General features: G+C 50.7%; 2 protein-coding genes across 10 annotated transcripts in view; both read right to left on the reverse strand.

Annotated features, from left to right (window-relative positions):
• The window catches only part of TNRC6B (trinucleotide repeat containing adaptor 6B), a 294,090-nt gene extending 289,814 nt beyond the window's left edge, over window positions 1-4,276 (reverse strand). For 7 of the 8 annotated variants that reach the window (XM_055252755.2, XM_055252752.2, XM_063622887.1 and 4 more), the window contains exon 1: window positions 4,058-4,276. The gene's annotated coding sequence lies outside the window, so the exon portion shown is untranslated. Of the gene's footprint in view, window positions 1-4,048 lie in introns of all 8 variants that reach the window. The other variant, XM_063622884.1, reaches the window with a different exon arrangement.
• A 281-nt stretch (window positions 4,277-4,557) lies between these two features.
• The window catches only part of FAM83F (family with sequence similarity 83 member F), a 48,753-nt gene continuing 32,066 nt past the window's right edge, over window positions 4,558-21,244 (reverse strand). Inside the window, exon 5 of one of the 2 annotated variants that reach the window (XM_063622954.1) lies at window positions 4,558-6,611. In XM_063622954.1, coding sequence (XP_063479024.1) covers window positions 6,412-6,611 — 200 coding nt within the window. In that variant the 3' untranslated portion in view covers window positions 4,558-6,411. Of the gene's footprint in view, window positions 6,612-19,188; window positions 19,502-21,244 lie in introns of those variants that run through there. The other variant, XM_055252787.2, reaches the window with a different exon arrangement.

The following is a 21,244-nucleotide window of genomic DNA, read 5'->3' on the forward strand; positions in this document are numbered from 1 at the left end:
AATAAATAAACAAATGTTACCTTCTATTCTCTTTGTACTAAAAATACAAAAATTAGCTGGGTGTGGTGGTGCGTGCCTATAATCCCAGCTACTTGGGAGGCTGAGGCAGGAGAATCGCTTGAACCCAGTGAAGTTGGTGGGGGGGCGCGGGGCAGAGGTTGTGGTGAGCCGAGATCATGCCACTTCACTCCAGCCTGGGCGACAGAGTGAAACTCTATCAGAAAGACAAGAAAGAAAGACAAGAAAGATGGATGGATGGATGGATGGAAGGATGGAAGGAAGGAAGGAAAAAGAAAAGAGAAAGCCGTGATCCAAAGGGATGGGACAATGGAGTTTTTTTTGGAGTGATGGAACCGTTCTGATCCTGACTGTGCACATTCATGTGTGAACATTCACAGAACTGTAAACACACATAAAAAGTCAATATTACTGTATGTTATTTTTAAAAAAATTTTTAAAGGGATAGGAGTTGTCAAAAAGGATTGGCTGCTGCAGGGAGACAGAAAAGGATGAAACTGAAAAAAGAGTTTTGGAAATTTTTTTTTTTTTTGAGACAGAGCCTCGCTCTGTTGCCCAGGCTGGAGTGCAGTGGTGCGATCTCCGGTCACTGCAGCCTCCGCCTCCTTGGTTCAAGCAATTCTCCTGCGTCAGGCTCCCGAGTAACTGGGACTACAGGCGTGTGCTGCCACACCTGGCTAATTTTTTTCTATTTTTAGTACAGACGGGGTTTCACCATATTGGCCAGGATGGTCTTGATCTCCTGACCTTGTGATCCACCTGCCTCGGCCTCCCAAAAGTGCTGGGATTACAGGCATGAGCCACCGTGCCCGGCCAATGTGGGAAATTTACCCACTAGGTAATTGGCAACCTTGGAACAATCTGGCTGCAAAAGTTTAAAGAATGACTGTGTAGTGAAGAAGTGAAGAAAGGGAAGCAGCCAGCATAGACTGCTCTTTCAGAACTCTGGAAGTGAGAGGAACAGAAGCTCAAACATGATAGTAGAACGGAGAGATCCAGCAAACTGGCGGAATTTTCCAAGACCCCACGAGTTGCTCCATTTAAGTATTTTTTCAAAACGCGCATTTTGCACATGAACTAGTCATTTTCTTATTGCTCTGTTAAACTAAAACTGCACAATTCAACGACTAAAATGAATCCAAAATCTACACTTTGATTCTGCTCCTTAGAATCAAATGTTAGTCAACTAACATTTTCTGTGTTCCCACTATGTTCCAAGCACTGTGCTGGATAGAAAAATGAATAACACTTAGTCCTTGGAAAAGCACACAATTTATCACAATACACAATAGCTCGGGACTGGCGCAGAGATCTGCACAAAGGGCTCTAAAAGCCTTGAACTCTGAACTATAATATATTTTTACAATCTTTATAAAAATTAAACAGGAAAGAAATAAGATGTACTTATGCAAAAATGTTAATTTCTAAAAGCCAAGAATGAGCTTAATGTACACTTTTTTTTTTTTGAGACTGAATTTCGCTCTTTTCCCAGATTGGAGGGCAATGGCACAATCTCGGCTCATTGCAACCTCTGCCTCCCGGGTTCAAGCGATTCTCCTGCCTCAGTTTCCTGAGTAGCTGGGATTACAAGCGCCCACCACCACACCCGGCTAATTTTTTGTATTTTTAGTAGAGACGGGGTTTCACTATGTTGGCCACGCTGGTCTCGAACTCCTGACCTCAAGTGATCCACCTGCCTTGGTCTCCCAAAGTGCTGGGATTACAGGCGTGAGCCACCGCGCCCAGCCTAATTTAAATTCTTAAGTTAGGTATGGGCAACCTAATCATCAGTGGTATTCTCCTTTTCTATTCCTCTCTACTTTTCAGTGCCCTTTCTCCCTCTGATAATTCAGGAAGGAAGCAAAATGAAACACGCGTAGGCTCTCAAACCAGACAGACGTTGAGACTAAACCTATGCCCTTGAACTGCGTAGCTGTGTGGCTCTTGGAGATCCCTTTTCTCATTCATAGAATAGTAATGATACCTACCCCACAGGCTTGGGGTAAGAATTAGGGGAAAAAATGTAAAAAGGCTACCATAGAGCAAGCATACAATAAATGTTAGCTATTATTATTACTGCCATTTCAACAAGTGGTATTGCTCTGACTTTAAAACATTTTTAAGGCCGGGCGCAGTGGCTCACGCCTGTAATCCCAGCACTTTGGGAGGCCGAGGCGGGTGGATCATGAAGTCAGGAGATGGAGACCATCCTGGCTAACATGGTGAAAAGCCGTCTCTACTAAAAATACAAAAAAATTAGCCGGGCATGGTGGCGGGCGCCTGTAGTCCCAGCCACTCGGGAGGCTGAGGCAGGAGAATGGCGTGAATCCGGGAAGCGGAGCTTGCAGTGAGCGGAGATTGTGCCACTGCACTCCAGCCTGGGCGACAGAGTAAGACTCTGCCTCAAAAAAAAAAAAAAAAAAAATTAAGTGCTTCCATTTGAATGAGGAAAATTTTTTTCAAGGGCATGACATTTATATGTTACCATACAAAAGCAGCTACGGAATTCCTATCAGAAACCACTCTGCTCAAATAATGGTGTTTGGGATAAGCCCTCAATAATAGTCAAGAACTAAGAAAATATAAAAGTATTATTATCATCATCATCACCACGTCTCACGTGGGACAAGCCAGTCTGATTTGTATTCTGGATATTGGTGAATATGCCTTCGTGCAAGTGGGCACTACACAGCCCTCCCACTACCTGCCTACAGCAATGCCGCACGCTGTAGAGACAATGTGCTAAAAGTTCCGCTCTATAAGAGGCATTTACACACTACCCAAAACACATCTGTACTTTCAAAGCCAAGATCACTGATGATTCTCCAAATCAAGAGAAACCTTATACTACTGAAATCTCCCACAGCGGAGAGAAGTAACTTCTATTAGTAAACTTTCACAAAATGCTAATGTGTATCATTTCTACACACTTTCTATATATACTTAACTGTTGGTGGGGGCACTAATGTTTTATTTACTGATTCTTGGCTTGTTTTATTCACTATGAAGAAATATCTTTGGCCAATTTTGTATAATTTTGCTTAAATTATAATACAAATGACCAACTTGAAATTCACCATCCTCTTGTTCAATCTCTAGCACTGATGCTAAAAAGTAATAAAACAGCCAAAACACATGAGAAAGCACGAACTTAAAGTCCCAGGCTGGTAACCTGAATTCCAAAGAATTCAGAATAAGCTGGTCCTTCAAGCGCTTGACTAGAGGTGACCGTTACTGGACGCCTTTAACCACTACAGCGTGTCTCGCTGGATCGGATGTCCAGCCTCTACAGCCGAATAAACCGGTAGTCTGGAACTGAAGGGCACTGGACCACGGGAAGGTGTAAAAACACTCTCCGTGCTCCTCGTTTCCTTGTCCAGAGTCTGAGCCGCTTCCCCAAGTGGCGGCACACGCAGGGCCCTGGCGAGGGGTGTGGAACGCATTCACCCTGTCACGCAGGTCCTGCACACAGGCCGGGACGCTGCGCAGAGACCCGAGGATCCGAGGCCTGACGCCTCCCTCTGCCACCGCCAGCCAGGGGCGGACGCGCCTCCGCGGGCCGGGAAGGTGTCCCCGCGTCGAGGCCCCCCGGAGACGGGAAGCGAACTCGACTCGGCCGGGCCAGCCCACCCGGAAGCCCTCCCCCAGCTCACACCTGCTGGCGCGTGACGCCCGGAGCCGCGCGCGCGCCCGCCCGTGCCTGCCCGGCCGTTCGGGGCGCCCCGGCCCGCGCGCCGGACGTCGCCCCGAGTCCCTCCCTGCCCCTCGACTCAAATCTCGGCGGCGCCCGCTCCCGTGGAGCGCGCGCTCAGCGCCGCCGGCCGCACCAGCCCCGCGCGCGCTCACGCCCCCTCCCCGGCCCGCTCCCCGCCCCACGCGCGCTCCCTCGCGAGGACACGCACACGCCGCGCCTCCGCTCACCGCCCCGGGCCGCGCCGCGCGCCCCCGGGGGCGTCCTCGCCGACCCCCGGCCGCCCGGCTCCGTCCTGGCTGGGCGCGGGGGAGGGGAAGGACGGCGCGGCCGCCGCACCTCACTCACCGCCGAGCCGTGCCGGCTCCGAGTGCGCGGCGTTTCGCTGTGAGGCGAGGCGCGCAGTCCCCGCTTCTCCGCAGACTATGGAGGCGACGTCGTAGGGAGGACTGAGGGGCGCGGGGGTCACTCCCTCCCGTTTCGCCTTGCAGAAGCACGGGGACCCCAGAAACTAAAAACAAAATAAACAAACTTTCCCCTCCGCATCCCTCCCCCAAAACCACAACACAAACACTCGGGGGCCCGCCCAGAGCCCCACTCCATTGGCCGCAGGGAGGATGCTTCCGGCTCTCACTGGCTGGCTTTTGTGCCCGTCAAGCTGTCGTTCCGCCCCTCCAATTCCTCGTTGCTGCCTTCGCCCCTCATTGGTTAAGTGCTTCCCGTTTAACGAGCTAGGATTGGCTGAGCTGCCTGAGCCAATCATGCGGGGACACACCCCCTCAGCATCCCAGAGGCCGCTTCCTCGGTCGAGGACCCAGAGAGACTCAGGGGAAACTAGAGCATGATGGCGGCCGAGGTCGCTTGACGCAACCATCGTCTTTTTTCTTTATTTTTAGCTCATTAGTGCCTTGCCTCGGCGCTGTTTCCCTAAGCTCCTCTCTCCATCCAGTACTGCCCTATAACGGAATCTATACGTGCCGGCTCCTTGATTTATCCCCACCGAAGTGCTGAGTGTGGGCTGGTTGTGCGTCATTGGACTGTCAAGATGTCACTCCCCAGTCAAATCTTCAAGCTATTGGTGGAACAGCAAGAAAGCCCGTCCAACAACAAGGGCTAATACCATTGGTTTGACTCCACTGTGTTATTTCCTGGCACCTTATTGGGCAAATAGGTGCGTCAGATCCGGATTCGCTCTGCTACGTTTAATTGTTTACTGGGGATTTGGGGTCAAGTCTGGTTGTTTGGCCAGTAGTTGACGATAATAGTGACTCCCATGCCTATTTTGTGCGAAGTATTGGGCTGCTTTCTTCACAAACATTATCTGGTTAAACCTGGGAGTGATGCAGTATCCAGTTTTTATAGATGGGAAATTAAGGCTGGCGAGAGCTTAGAAAACTTGCCCAAGGTCATCCAGATACAAAGTCGTTGGTAGGCCTGTCATCTGGTCCTCGGTCAAACTGCAGAGACTTCACTCTTTTTATTATGCTTTAGTGCCTCCACCTTAGACGATGTACTTGTCAGCCAACCCAGCATCTTAAAAACGTTTCATTTGGAACTCAAAGTCTTCAGTCAGTTTCTGAAATTGACTTTGTTGGGGACTTACTATGGAGAGGTTGTCATTGCCTCCACCGCATCTTCCTCCCCAGGACCCATTCCTCTCCCCTTTAAGTTAAGGTAGACATTTCTACCATCCTTTTATGTGAAGCCTACCCGCCACTCACAACCCCTGACCAACCATCTACAACTCATTCTTTGGAGAGAGTCCTCAAGAGCTGGAAAACTAGGAGAAATCAAGTCTAAAGAGAGAGACAATAAATTGTCTTAGAAATGAATAATTTATTGCATGCAAAGAGAACAGCCCTTCAGCTCCTGGAAATCTTCCAGGATAGTTGATGCTGAGCAAGACGTGTGCTCCTGGCTGGTGGCCACTGGGTTCTTTCTCTGTAGCAGCATTCATCGAAGTGAATCCAACATTTCAGCCAGAGGAGGGCAGGATGCTTAGGACCCATTGCCAGAGTGCCAGCCCTGAGCTTTTGCGACCTAAATGATCTCCAGGAGCACAACGCTGGACTCTAGCCCACATTCCATCTTGGGTAATTAACATTTTACCGTCCCAAATCCCCATCCCCTGTAGCTTCAGTGGGATCACCGCCCATGTTTCGCTTCCTGATCCAAGCTGTTGTGTAACCTCCTTGGCACTATTTTAATAATAAAACAACCATTGTAACATAGTAACAATGCTCAACACTTAGAGCCTTTCAGCAAATGAAGCCAAGGTATTTCATAAACGTCAATTAAGAGTAAGTGGCATGTATTCCTAGGGCAACTGCAAGAAGGACAGAAGAAAGATCACGCGTCAAATTCTAATATAGGTTGTGAGAACATGAATCCTTAAAATTGTATGCACATACCCCATATTAGCCTTCCAATATGGGGATTCTGAACTCAAAAACACAATGAATGAGAAACATTCAGAATCTAAAACCTTCCTAACCTTCAAAGTTGGTTGCTTGGACCTCTGTTTTAGCACTTAAGTTGGTGCTTGACTTTCTGGGTAATTGATACATTTCAGTTGTAAGTACCTTGAAGCAGATGGTTTCTTTTTCATCTTTGTGTCCTTCGCATTGTTATGATCACAAAAGGCCCTCAAATAAATAATTACTCAGTAAATGTTTAGTGAGCATGTCAGGCACTTTACTAAGTTACAAAGGCTGTGCAGATGAGTGATACACTCTCTCTTCCTTCAAGGACCTCAGTCTAGTAGGGGTGTCCAGCAGATAAGCAGATAACCATGATGCAGTGCTGTGAGAAGGTGCCCTGGAAGCAAATGGTAGGGACATGGGACTCCATCTCGGGAGGGACAGAAATGGCTTCCTGGAAGAAGTGACACCTTCAAAGAGAACTAAAGAATGAGTTACGGTTAGCTAGGCAAGAGACTGGTGATGTGTGGTGACTTACATTTGCTCTCTGGTGGCAGGGAGCAGAATGGGAATGTCCAGAGAAGGCCAAAGCCTGTTCTTAGAATCTTTGTCCATAAAGGCCTCAGCAATTTGTCCACTCCACCTCATTGTGCCTTCCCTCCCGGAGACAAAGCAAATGCCTGAAACCTTCTCCTATTTGCCCACTTGAGAATAAGAAAATAATTTCCAAATAAGATGGCCGTTTTTCTGATCATAAAAGTAACATTGAGGCCAGGCACATTGGCTTATGCTTATAATCCCAGCACTTTGAGAGGCCAAGGCAGGAGGATTGCTTGAGGCCAGGAGCTTGAGACTAGCTTGGGCAACACAGGCAGAGCCCATTTCTACAAAAAGAAAGAAAATAAATAATTGCACATGGTGGCCTGCGCCTATAGTCCCAGCTACTCGGGATGCTGAGGTGGGAGGATTGCTTGAGCCTGAGAGTTCAAGGCTGCAGTGAGCCACACCACTGCACTCCAGCCTGGGCAATAGAGCAAGACCCTGTCTCAAAAAAAAAAAGTAACATTGAGTAAATATAATGTTAACTCAATATTTAATATTCTATATTTCGGACAATATAGAAAGTTATAAAGTAAAAGCCTCCCATAGTCTGTTACATCCAGACACTGTTAAGGAGACTATCTTCCCAGACTCTTTTATGAACAGACCCACAAATGAGTTTCTTCTTCCAACAAACAGTGGGATGTGGTTCAGGGTCTTTTCTGGGCTCTGAGAGCTCTCATCACCCAGAACTGTGGCTTTGGATGGAACCTGCCCTCGCTTTCTATACTTATAGGAAGCCAATATGTCAATCAAATATTTATTGTGGAGAAGATGGGTTTCAATTCCTGTCACAGCCAATGACAGGACTTTTGGGGCTTGCTCAGCCTGGTGTGAATATTGAGCCAATGAATGGGGTGAGGGTGTCTGCACTGCAGGGCTTACAGGCATGCTTTGGTGCCTGTGGAATCAACTTATACCCTGAAAAGGCAGCCCAGGTCAGAGAATGCTATGCCAGGGTGCTCTCTTGTGCTCGCTCTCATTTCCTCTCTGCATGCTACTTGGGGAAAATATTTTTCTGTTTGTTTGTTCCAACCCACCCAGCTTTCAGAGTAAAAAGACTCGTTAAGCCCTGCACACTTGTATGCAGGCCAAGTGCACTATGTTCTTGGAGCGCTGTGCTATTCTTAGTGCTCTATATGTGGTGTTCTATACAGTTGGCTTTTTGCTGGAGGGGAAGGCAGATTTCATGAGTGATAGCTGCCTTGGCTGGCTACCAAAAGTGCTCTGAGCCATCTCAAGCAACAGGCCTTCCTTTTTTCCCTTGAGAGATTGTGCTGTGATCCCTGCCCTTGGCTTGGACAAATTCCAAGGCAATGGGAATTTTTGTGAACAATTCTGCAATAACCCACAAGCTGGGGGAGGGGGGATGACAAGCTGGATCTGCTCCAGCTCTAATTTCTGTGGCACAGGAGAACTCCTTCCACCCTTTGCACTGGCCCCTCATAGCTATGAAGAATTTGGAAGTGTTCATTAAGCATTCTCCAATTCTTGAAGCTTATAACAATGGGAAGATCCCTGTAAAGGAATCTGATCCAAAAGACAAGGGGACAGCTGACAGCTGATACTGCTTGCTTGGGCAGTGGGTGTAGCCATTGCCAAAGACCAAGAGCAATGAGTCAGGGAAACTCTCTAGAGAGTGCTGATTACAGAGGACATGGTTATAAGCATTTATCGCATGTCTGGGAGCATTTACTGTGCAATACATCCCTTGTGTCTGTCTCACCTTCTAAATCACCTATCATTTTTTATGACCACACTTGCTGAGAAGCTACTTAGTTAAGCAGCAAACACTGGACCCCCTCATGTGTGCTGGCCAATGCTAGACACACAGGAGGCGGCTCACAAGAGAACCAGGATTATGGTTAATAATAACCACCCTTTGGTGGACACTTGCTGTGTGTCATACACTGTACTGAGGGCTTTACGTGGATTATGGCTGTTAATCTTCACGACAACCATTGTTATCCACATTTTCTAGATAGGAAAATGGAGGCACTGAAGGGCTAACTAACCTATTGTTGAACCCAGGCAGTCTGACTCCAACGAGTAAGCTCTTGTCCACACTGCTACATTGCCTCTGGGATGTCTGACTTGGGAACCCCACAGTGCAGCTGGGGAGATGACCAGCCCTCAATGAACAGTTGTCCTCGTAGTCTTTAGTCTCTCAGCCCCATCCTCTTTACCCCCTATAAACTCAAGGAAAGAAATACACCTCTTTCCGGCTAAATTACTGCCTCTAGCGGTCCTTCCACCATGTCCCAACTGAGATCTGGCTTTTCTCCCACTCCCTTCAAATAGCTTCCTTCCCTTTCTTCTCTATTTTCTTATCCTAGCTTCTTAAATAATGGCCTGTGGCCATCTCCACCACCAGGAATGCTCTCTCGTTCTTTCTCTGTCTGAACCTGGCTTCTAGCCCTAACTCTACTGAAATTCATTTCTCTAAGCTCATCTATAACCTTTTTGTGGCCAAGATCCAAGAGCCTTTCTCAGTCCTTGTTTCCATGGCTTCACCAATACGTTTTACTCTGAGAATCTTTTCTTTGCTTCCCCAAATAGCCAGCTTTCCTCCTACCTCTGCAACTGTTCATGCTCTTTTCCCTACCATCTCTTTCTCTAAGCTCCTTCAAAGGAGTCTGTCTGCACTTCTCTCCTTATGTTGTCTCTGGGGGTGTGCGATGCTCGCAGGACTCAGCGAGCTCAGCTGGGTCATTATCCTACTTTCACCTCTAAGATGAGAATTCCATCTCTCCATCTCCACCCTTCATTCTGCAGCTTGTTTGCTGCGTGACTTTTTGCAAGTCACACAAACTATCTAAGCTTCAGTTTCCTCGTTTCTAAAATGAATATATTGAATCAGATTTGTTATTCTCCACCTAAGATAATGATAAAACCTAACATTTTAAACCACATACCAGGCCAGGCGTAGTGGTTCACGCCTGTATTCCTCCCAGCACTTTGGGAGGCAGGTGGATCATGGAGGTCAGAGGTTCAAGACCAGGCTGGCCAACATGGCAAAACCTCGTCTCTACTAAAAATACAAAAATTAGCTGGGCATGGTGGCGCACACCTGTAATCCCAGCTACTCGGGAGGCTGAGGCAGGAGAACTGCTTCAACCTGGGAGGTGGAGGTTGCAGTGAGCTGAGATCGTGCCACTGCACTCAACCCTGGGCAACAAAGGGAGACTCCATCTCAAGTAAAAAAACTGCATACTATACCAGGCAGGACTAAGTGGAAAATGAAAGCATGGGGTTCTGTGTTCACAGGTTGCATGCCCATGAAGCCAGCTCTAGTACCAGCCTCTGCTCCAAGCATTGTATATGTATGAGCTTATTCAGTCCTCATAGGAACTTTCTGAGGTAGATACAGATGAAGAAAGTAAGGCAGAAATAGGTTAAGCAGTTGCCCAAGGTCAGTTTTTAATTGGTAGAATTGAGAAAAATAACACTTGCCTGTTGGGGCTGTTGTGAGACTCACAGGTGCAGGTGCATAGGGAAGGCTGGTTCCTGTCCAGGGACCCCTCAGCCCGGCCATGCCCATTCTCCTGCAGAGAGTTTGTCCATGTGGTTTCTGCTGCCTATGATGCCCCCTCTTCCTCTGCCTGTCTCCAAGTCTACATGTTCGTCAAAGCTCAGTTCAAGCCCCTCCTCCTCCTCCTTTGAGGGGTTTCTGCAGCCGAGGCAGGCCCACATCTCTCTTCCCCTGGCAGATTTCCTGAGCACCTGTGGTGAAGGCAGCCCCCTCCCCGCCTTAGGAGCACTCGCTGGCCTTTGCGTACTCCAGGCTCAGTAATAACCAATCCTACAAGGCCAGAGGAAAAACTTTTAACTTTTTTCTCCATATCCTTGGAGCAGCTTGCTGTAGACTGTCTCACCCACCAGACAGGAAGGCTTTGCGGGCAAAACCTATATTTGAATTATCTGAGTCTTCACTGTGTCCTCGATAATTGTGATTCTCATAATTCTCCTAAAAGAGCTCTGTCTAGGCTCTGGACCTTTCCCTGGAATGCCTTGCCTCATTGTCCCCTCCTTCATTCACTCCTCAGGTGTCGGCTCAGAGATTACTTCCTCCTCCAGGAAGCCTTCCCTGTTCTTCACCCCCAGGTTAAGTGCCTCCTCTGGGTTTCTATACCCACTGTGCTTTCCCATCACAACACTTGCTTCCCAGTGCCCATCTTCCTAACCATGTTCTGAACATTTGAAGGTAAAGGCCAGGTCTGTCTTATCACAGGGCCTGGAACACAGTAAGTTCTCAATAAGTTCGTTTGAACAAATGAATGAACGAATGAATGAATGAAAAAATTAAATGTTGAGCAGGTGCAGTGGCTCATGCCTGTAAGCCCAGCTACTTGGGAGGTTGAGGTGGGAGGATCGCTTGAGCCCAGGAGTTAGAGACCAGCCTAGGGAACATAGCAAGACCCCACCCCTAAATTTTTTTTTGTTTTAATTAGCTGGGCAGGGTGGTGCATGCCTATAGTCCCAGCTACTTGGGAGGCTGAGGCAGGAGGATCACTTGAACCTAGGAGTTTGAGGTTGCAGTGAGTTGATTACGTCACCGCACTCCAACCTGGCAACAGAGACCCCATCTCTTAAAAAAAAGTTGGTGAAAACTGTGGGCTCTGCAGGCATCTCGGCACAGGGCTGGGCACCTGATGGGTGCTTATGTAAATTTATGAAATGGGTGAGAACAACTCCAGAATTTCTGTTCAGAAGAAGGCTTAGTGGCAGCGGTCTGGTTGGAGGAGTGAGACTAGTGAATTCCTCTTGACAGAACAATGACAAAGCAAACATGAGAGTTGAGGGTCCGTGTTGGGAGCAGAGGCATAAAGGAGAGGTGTCCTAGGCCAGAGGTCAGCAAGCCCGGGCTTGAGGACCAAATCCAGCCCACTGCCTGTTTTGGCACAGGCTGTGAGCTAAGACTGGTTTTTGCTTTTGTTTTTTTGTTTGTTTTTGAGATGGAGTCTAGCTTTGTTGCCCAGGCTGAAGTGCAGTGGCATGATCTCAGCTCACTGCAACCTCCGCCTCCCGGGTTTAAGCAATTCTCATGCCTCAGCCTCCCAAGTAGCTGGGATTACAGGCATGCGCCACCACACCAGCTAATTTTTGTATTTTTAGTAGAGACGGGGTTTCACCACATTGGCCAGGCTGGTTTCAAACTCCTGACCTCAGGTGATCCACCCACCTCGGCCTCCCAAAGTGCTGGGATCACAGGCATGAGCCACCGCACCTGGCCGTTTTTTGCATTTTAAAAGAATATTACTACTTTGTGATACATGAAAATTATGAGATTCAGATTTCAGTATTCATAAGGTTTCACTGGAACATGGCCACACCTGCTTGTTTCGGTACTGTCTAGGGGTGTCTCAGTGCTATGACAGTAGCTGCAACAGACGCTGAATATCTGCAAAGCCTACAGTATTCACTTTTTGGCCCGCTACAGAAGGAGCTTGCAGATCCCTGCTTTGGCCATCTAGCTGACCCAGGGGAGGAAGGACGCATGCTGCCAGCCAGCCACAAGGTGTCAGCCTCTCACCATGATGCTGCCAGCCGCATGGGCTTCTCTAAGTTCTCCAAGGCTTCTCTCCAGGGCCACCTGCGCAGGACCAGGACTGTGGCCCCTAGACCCCATCCCACCAGGCTATAGTCACTAGTGTGAAAGCCAAAGACATCCAGGCGGGGTGTGGAATCTACATGAAGAGTACAGGCCTGGCTTGGGAAGCCCCGCCGCTTGGAGAAAGGTTGGCAGACTTCTCCGGACATGCTCTGTTTCTTTGATTTAGGTTTTATTTGTATTTTGTAAACAAAAGATTCTCCAAACAAACTAAAATTGTTTATTTCACCACCAACTATCAATCCAGAAAGGTTGTGGGACTTTTGCACAACCAGATAAGACCACAGCCCTCTAAGGATGAACCTGCATGAGGGGAACACAGGTCCCTGCCAAGCAGAGTGGCTCTGAAATGGCATCTCTGGCAGGTTTTCTCTCCCTTTCTATCGAAACCTGGGCCTTGGCCAGGTGTGGTAGCTAATGCCTGTAATCCCAACACTTTGGGAGGCCAAGGCAGAAGGATCGCTTGAGGCCAGGAGTTCAAGACTAGCTTGGGCAACATAGTGAGATCCCATCTCTACAAAAAAATATTAAAAATTAGGGCAGGAGTGTTGGTGCAAGCCACTACTACTACTAGCTACTTGGGAAGCTGAGGATGGAAGATCTCAAGGAACTCACTGAGCCCAGGAGTTTGAGGCTGCAGGAAGCCATGATTACACCACTGCATTCCAGCCTGGGTGACAGAGCAAGATCATCTTAAAAAAGCAAAAAAAAAAAAAAAAAGAAAAAGAAAAAAGTAAAAAGAAACCTGAACTCTGTAGCTTCCTTCAGGTGAACGAGCAGTTAGCCCTGTGTGCCAAAGATTCAATATGAAAGTGGTAAATTTCACAGGGAAGCAAGGGGGAGGATCTAGGAGAGAAGATCCCAAGAGGAAAATAAGCCACTGGAGGTCACGCCCCTGGAGGCTCCTCCGATGCCTAGCTGTGTGTCAGCCCCTGTGCTAGGTGCTTCGCGTGGTTACTCTGGAGAGTCGTCTCGAGATCATCCCCATTTGACACATGACGAAACGGGAAAGTTCGGGGGTGTGAAATTGCTTGCTGGGGTCATTAGCTGTTCGGTGGCGGAGATAGGATTTCAGCCCTCGCCTGCCTGTTCTGAAGCCTGTCCTGTCTATGCCACGTGCCCCTGCCAAGGTCATGCAGGCATACCAGCTCAAAACCACGCCTTCCTCGCTCACCATGTATCCCCAGGCTGGGCACCCAGCAAATATCCACCTGATGAATAAATGGGTGCAGGCTTGCAAGCACTGCAGTGAACCTTTCCCTGTCCAGTCACCTAACTTCCAAGACACTTCCAGGAAGAGATGAGGCAGGAAGTCAAAGCTGCAGGAAATAAGAATCATGATGCATGGTTTTCTGCACACGATGAGCTCTTTTCCTCTTGCTTGTGCCCACAGCACCGTGGGCACCGCGGACATACTGTCTGTTCTTGCCTTTTGCTCCTTTCCTCCCCCAGCTCCCACGTGCTTGCTGGCTTCCGTGGCAGGCCCTAGCCCATCTCCTTCTATTACGTGGACATCTGCTCCTAAAGCTGCTTTTCAGTGGCTACAGGCAATGCCCTAACTTCTAGCCATTTTTCTAAATGAAAACTTGTTTCAGCCAGCTGTCACTGTGAAAGTGCTCTAGGACGGTCCAGATAACCAGATTCTAGCCCTTCCTGCAACTCATTGGGTGACTTTGGACAAATTTCCTCACCTTGGGCCCTCCTTTCTGTGCTAGCTTTTGAAAAGAAGCACGCAGACAGGGCCATCGTTGAGCAGCTAGAGGCCTGCAGGCCCAGTGCCACCTAGTCTGGACCACCCAGGAGATGAAGACCATGCACTTAGAACATACAAAGAAAGGAGAAGCCTTCCTAGAGGAAAGGATTAGATCAGGAGGGACTTTTGATAAACCCAGTCCTTAAGAAATTAAATCACAGCAGAACCCCATTTGCCATATATGGTATTAGAAGTCAAGAATGAGACAGAAAGGGTCATGATCAATTCTAGAACCTCTATGACACCTCCTATTTATTCACCTGGCTAATTCTCTGTACTGAATGGCAGTCAAGTCGTCAATCATTTAACAAATAGGTATTAAGCATATATTGTGGTTGCAGAGCTGAGCCAGGCAGGTGAGGCACCAGTGCTCACAGAGCCCGCTCTCCAGGCTCAGGAACCCCAAGGACAGATGGGTACCTATCGTGCCAGGCAGCAGCACATGGCATCCAGAAGCAGGGCTTTCCTCAGTCCCTAGCTGGGAGAGCAGAAGCTGCAAGGGGAAGGGCGAGAAGTCCAGGCCTGCCTAACTGTGCAAGGTCTCTGGGCTGATCTCACGGTTACTTAGCCCCAGAACATACTCACGGCTGTGCCTGCCCTTCTTGCCCTTCTCCTCACAACCTTGACTGGCGCTGCTCACTGAGCTGGGGGTACCTGTTCTGCAGCAAACCTCCTGCCCCTGGAACAGCAGTGCAGACGATCAGCAGCAGCTACTAGGTCCTTTGGGCAGGGAGGCAGGAGTGTGGCGCACAGCCAGATAAGAAATTGCATCCCTAGCGCACGGCAGGGCTAATTAGCTGCTAAGGGGGCTTTGTCAATGTTCACTGAGAATGTGGTCATGACAGGCAGGTAGCGATTCCCACTTGGCCTGACTTGAGTGTGGGAGGCTCTCTGCTGCCAGCACTGGCTGCTTTTGGAGGTGGGTCCACCGCTGGACACACACGGGTATGTGCAGTGGTACTGTCTGTGCAGGACGTAGCTGAGTCTGAAGGAAGAGGGACAGACTGGCAGGAAACCTGACAGGGAGCTGAGTGGAGTGAGGCAGATGTGTGTACATAAACACACCTGTCATGGGGAATATAAGATGGTAAAGAACTAAGAAAGATAACCAGAACAGAAAGGAAAGATGCTACTGCATCTCCCAGGAAGCTGCGTCTCACGCAAGTCAGCCAACCTCTCTGGGCCAGGGTGCTGTGTCCAAGGTACCCAGGGCAGAGAGTGCATTGAAACACTTCGGAGAAGTGGCCTATGCAGGCCACCAGGTCAGGACTGTGAAAATAAGAGCCAGTGCTCTCAAAGGGGGCACTTTTACCCCCCAGGGGACATGTGGTAACATCTGGAGACATTTTTGGTGGTCTCATCTGAAGGAGTGCTAGTGGCATTTAGTAGGTAGAAGCTAGGGATGTTGCTAAATGTACTATAATGCACAGGGCAGCCCCATCCCCAACAGAGGATTCTGCAGCTCCAAAGCATCACCATTGCCAAGACCCTGAGCTCAAGGAACAGGCTCAGACCTGCATTCTCTGTGATGTGGGATCTGGGGAGAGTTGTGTGCCTCCTCATCTGAAAGATGGGGATAATGAACCTTAGCCAGGCTGGGCATGGTGGCTCATGCCTGTAATCCCAGCAGTTTGGGAGGCCAAGGCAGGCGGATCACCTGAGGCCAGGAGTTCGAGATCAGCCTGACCAACATAGTGAAACCGTGTCTCTACTAAAACTACAAAAATTAGCTGGGCGTGGTGGCGCGTGCCTGTAATCTCAGCTACTCAGGAGACTGAGGCCAGAGAATCACTTGAACCCAGGAGGTGGAGGTTGTAGTGAGCCAAGATGGCGCCACTGCACTCCAGCCTGATTGACAGAGCAAGACACTGTCTCAAAAAAAAAACACAAAACAATTACCTGCGCTTCTCATCATACAACTTTATGAGACCCACTCCCCCAATACACAGGAAAACTATTACCTTTCTAAAGGGCTCTTTCTTGAGCTTTTCTTAGTTTGAAACCTTCATGTTACTAAAGCATCTAGCATGGTGACTGGCATATAGTAGTTGCTCAATAAATATGAAAAAGAGAAAAGCAATACAGTAGTAAACAAAAAAAAAAAATAGCCAGGCCGGGTACGGTGGCCTGTAATCCCAGCACTTTGGGAGGCCGAGGCAGGTAGATCACAAGGTCAGGAGGTCAAGACCAACCTGGCTAACATGGTGAAACCCCGTCTCTAATAAAAATACAAAAAAATTAGCCGGGCATGGTGGCGGGTGCCTGTAGTCCCAGCTGCTCAGGAGGCTGAGGCAGGAGAATGGCGTGAACCCAGGAGGCGGAGCTTGCAGTGAGCCGAGATCACTATCACTGCACTCCAGCCTGACAGAGTGAGACTCTGTCTCAGAAAAAAAAAGAAAGAAAAAAGAAATAGCCCACTTCCCCTCTTTGGCCAGTTTCTTCCATATCTCTGGGTCTCATTTTTTGCCTAGCCTTTCTATAAAGTTCTACACAGGCAGAGGGTAATGATGTTAACAGAGGCTATCTTGAAAGCCCTCAAGGGGTCAGGGATAAGATTAAGGACAGGTAGCTAAGGAGATGGGAAGTTTTGCCAGATCCCAAGGGGCAGGCTCCCAGACCCATCCAGGAGTCCTGTGCTTCCTGCCTTTGTGGGGCAGAAGCAAGTGTGGCGGCCACACCAGGGGCTCAGCTCACTGGGAGGTTAGGCTTCCCAAAGAGCTGCACCAGCTGTGAACACTTACCCTACAGAAGCTGACTCAGAAAGTCAGACAGCAGTTTGGTGGTGGTGTGGGGTGGGGGGCAGTGAAGCCAGACCCCAGCCCCGAGAGTGCTGCGTTACCTGTTCCTCCTAGAGCCCTTCCAATGTAAGCAGCCTTGCGGAAGCTGCTGTGCAGGGACCAAGGGCATGATCCACCCTTGAACTTGCCATCCAACTGGGAGGGCCAGATGTACCCTTGAGATTTGATGAGTAAGAGACTGCTTCACAAAGTATGTGCAAGTGCTGGAACAGAGGGCAGGCGTACTCACAGCTGAGAAGCCAAGAGGCAGAACAGAGTGGGCTGGTGCCTAGGCAGACAGGCAAACATGAAGAGCTGCATTTTGTGAGTTCAAGATCCTTGCCATCTCGGACTACAGTTTCTGTCTCAAGCCTTTTGGAGCTGGTGGGGCCCGACACCATCTTGTCCACACTGCTATAAGGATGAGGACACAGGCCAGCAGGGAGAGGCACCCTGCCTGGGCACTCCTGCCTTGTGGCTGGCCCTCTTCCCACTATGCCAACTTGCTTCCTAACATATGGTCTCCCCATCATTTCTACCAAGAAAGTGTGAAAAACCCCATCTTGGCACATGGAGAAACTGAGGCAGAAAGGAAGGCCTGGCTCAAGGCTGTGGTGACTTGGAGATTGCAATCAGGGATCCTCCCAGATTAGATGTCAGGGCAGGTGAGGGACCTGGGTGTGCTTTGGGTCTAGAGGGGGTAAAGGGAAAAAGCAGGGCCTGCTCTTCTGGCAGGGGAGGCACAGATGCCCTTGGCTGACTTGCTCGGAGGCCGGTCCCTTCCCCAAGCTGCCTCCCTCATCCCCAGAGGCACCCACCCTCCACACCAGAGAGTGATCTCTTTGCCCCATTGCAATTTACACATGTCATGTCCCATACCTTCAAGGTATCCCCCTCAAGCTGAGGTGTAACACCCCCACACCCCACCTCCCCCCTCTCTCCCTTCCCTCCCCTCCAGAATGAGCTCATGCCACACTGCCTGGCCTTGGTGCCTAAGGAAACACTTCTCAGAAGCATTTCATCTTCATAAAAGCTCAGGGAGGTGGGCCAGAGTCCCTTCTCCACACGCCCTAGAAGCCAGCCTTGGGATTAACAGAGAAGACCCTGGGGACAGGCTCACCCTTCCTTTCCCTTCTCCTCCCCACTGCCAGAGAGATGGCATCTCAATGGCCGCCACGTGTGGTCCCCACTTCCTGCTTCCTCAGAAGCAATGCCTGGCTCCCGCAGCCCAGCCAGAGTGGCCCCTTTTCTTGCTCTCACATCAGCTGCCTTGCAGACATCTGTACCCCTCCCCCAGGTGCTGGTAGTGTCCTAGGGTTTTTTAGAAGGAAAGAAAGAGGATGAGAGTTTGGTTCAGAAGTCAGAGGGCAAGAAAGTCTGCTGCCTGGCTCTTCCACAGGGCTCGGATCCCCCATCGCCCTGCTCGCAGGGCCGGCTCACAGAGTCTGCAGTTTGGCAATTTCTCCCAGGTCCATTCACAAACTCTCCTCGGCCCTCTCCAGTCACCCAAGTGGGGAGGGCAGAGTGGAATTGCTTACTGGGTCTCCCAGCCCAGCCTCATGGCAATTAGGCTGACCTGCTCTGGCGAGGCACAGGCTCCTAAAAATGGCCTGACTCTCGCAGGAGGCAAAGGCCAGTCTGGCCATAGTGTAACCTGGAAGCCCTGGTTGGTGAAGGGGTCCGAGGACCCCGTTAGAGTTGAGGGAGAAAAGGCAAATGCTCTTGTCCTCAGGGCCAAGCCTCCCACACCTCCAATCCCCTCTCGGCCAAGCCCCCTCCCTGCCTTGGGCTGTAAACCAAAGTTTACTGACTGAGGGAAGGAGCAGTCCGCAGCAGCCAGCAGCCGAGGAGGTCTGGACCACTCACGCTGAGACTGCCAGGACGGCACCAGGCGGGGAAAGAGAGACCTCAGTGTGAACGTTCTCAGAACAGCAGTGTCAAATTCTGCCCCTCACTGGGAGAGGCCGCGTTATCTTCCCCTCATTCAAGTCTAGTTCAGGAGCCTGCAGGCACCGGGCCAGGAAGGCCACTGCAGCCAGTACCTCTGCAGTTCCAGCTGCACCTTATACCTGGAGTTCAGAGGCTAGAGCAAGACTGGAACTCAGGATCCCAGGCTCAGGGCCCTGCCTCTTCCCTTTTATTCCACCAATCTCTTGGGTGGGGAGTGGCGTGGGGAACCAGAAGCACCAGGAAGCCTGGGAAAGGAGAAGCCACTGCAGCTGCCCCAGACACCCCATTCCATTAAGGTTTAAAGAATGGCCCTCACCCCATCTGGCGATCAGCGGAGGGGGTGGGGCACAAAGGCGAGCAGACACTGGTCAAGCTTCCACTTCATGTAAACAAGGAGGCCGTGGCACTGACTCCCGCCCAGCCACCGACAGTCCGGTGGAGGCGTGTGACTGAGATGCTTCGGACCCTCTCATTTGGGATCCAGGGTCCCTGAGGCCAGGACGGAGGCTGCAGGGCAGGAGGCCAGTTGGAGTCTGATGTGCCAGCTGGTGCACTGTGCGACCCGTGCTCTCCATGGCACAGGGCAGGGCAGGCAGGCATCCACACATCCTGCCCACCACCATCCCGCAGCTCAGGAAATCACACAGTTGCTAGGCTTGGCAGAACTGGGACTTGTTTTACCTGCAGAGGCAAGGGACAGAGGCGGGGAAGGATGTAAGTGAAACGCTTGGTGGATTCAGCTTCAGTTCCTACCCTGTGTGCTGTCCACATCTCCAGTTGAGGGGCTGGGGTCACGGTCTCCCTCCCAAGCTGCTGATCTGGAAACCAAGTCAATAGGGCACCCGGGAAAGTAGAAGGGAAGATTCTGCCTGTTCCAGCAGCCTCGGCAGGAGCCCCACTGGGCGGGACATCAAGGTGACAGCCATCTCCTGACCAAAGCGGGGTGGGGGAAGGATCCAGACTGCAGAATCAATGACAACAACCATCAAGTCCAAAGTCTTAGCTGCTCTGTCTATGGACTAGCCATTCTTTTGTTTCTTTACTTTCCTAATAAACTTGCTTTCACACACACACACACACACGTCTTGCCAAGAGGCCGCTCACTACCAGCTAATACATGCAGCTCTACAGCCTGCAAAGTAAGACCGCGGTCCTTCTCTCTGGTTCCCCTCCCGGGCTGCCCCATTCTACCGCTGAGGTGCCCATAGCTCCCAGAGCCAGCCAGCGACAGTGCCAGAACCTGGCCTTCCCGGTCCAGTTCCAGCTCCTTCTGCCACAGGCCACCTAGGCTGGAAGAAGGAAAGCTGGCGCCTCAGGAAAGGCTGGCGCTGGCCAAGAGCTGCCACCGTGGGGTGGATCACACTGCTTAGGACGTGGCTTTGAAGGGAGGACGGAGAGGAACGTGCTGCCTGTAGGGAGGGAAGGGGAAGAGAAAGCTGCCCCCGTCCCAGCCAGAGAAGCTGATTTCTCTTCTTCCGCAGGCCTCTACCATTCCTTCCCACTCCCTTTACAGTCCTGAGATGAGGCCTGCAGTTCCTTTGGCTGGATTCCTGCTCTCAGACTTCCGGAGGGAGTGCAGGGGAGTAGCGAGGCAGGTCTGACACCTGCGGGCCTGTGAGGTGTCGGGCGCTGGAGCAGGAAGCCCATGTCCTCGGAGCACTGGCTGCCTTTCCCCAGGTGGAAGGCACTTGTGTTATTTCCTGCCAGTTCCCCTCCACACAGCAAGGGCTGCCTCCCTGGTGCTCACACAACCTTCCAGTATCACTTCAGCTGTGAATTTAATCAAGGCCTTGTCTGCCTCCTCTGCTGGGCCATGAGCAGGACCCACTGAACACAGCCCAACTTGGAGCCCTGCCCTGCCACACAGGCTGCTGCTCCTGCCCACTGCACTCTGACCCATGGCCTCGGGCCTCATCCATCCAGGCAGACTGAACGAGCTCTTCAGGACTGACCACAAATCCAGCTACACCCTCATTAAGGGTGTTGCCCCACCCTTGGGCAGGAGGCTGCGCCCCAAGGGCTCCATGGCCAAGGCGCTGGGGGTCACCTTCCGCAGTGGTGCCGAGCACATCTGGGGCGGCTCTGCTAGTGGGATGAAACGTGGCCGTCTTAGAGTCACTCGCTGCTGCAATGGACACATCCGTCCCTATTTCCTCCCATCAGCTGATTTGATTTGCGGGGCCCACTAAGCAGATGTCAGTTCCTCCCCAGAGGCAGCAGCATTTTGGAGGCAGGTAAGCAAATCAACCTCCAGATCGTTAAACAGGGGAGGCGGTGTAGCTGGGGGTGGGATGGTAGGGGGTGGTGGTGGGGGTAACTGCTTCTCAAGCCTGCACACCGCCCGGCTGGCTGCCTCCGGAAGAAGCCTGGGCAAGGCAGGGGCAGGGCCTGTCTTCACCAGCACCGTGCTCCCCACTTTTTTGT

Source organism: Symphalangus syndactylus, chromosome 18 (assembly GCF_028878055.3).
Source record: "Symphalangus syndactylus isolate Jambi chromosome 18, NHGRI_mSymSyn1-v2.1_pri, whole genome shotgun sequence".
NCBI lineage: Eukaryota > Metazoa > Chordata > Mammalia > Primates > Hylobatidae > Symphalangus > Symphalangus syndactylus.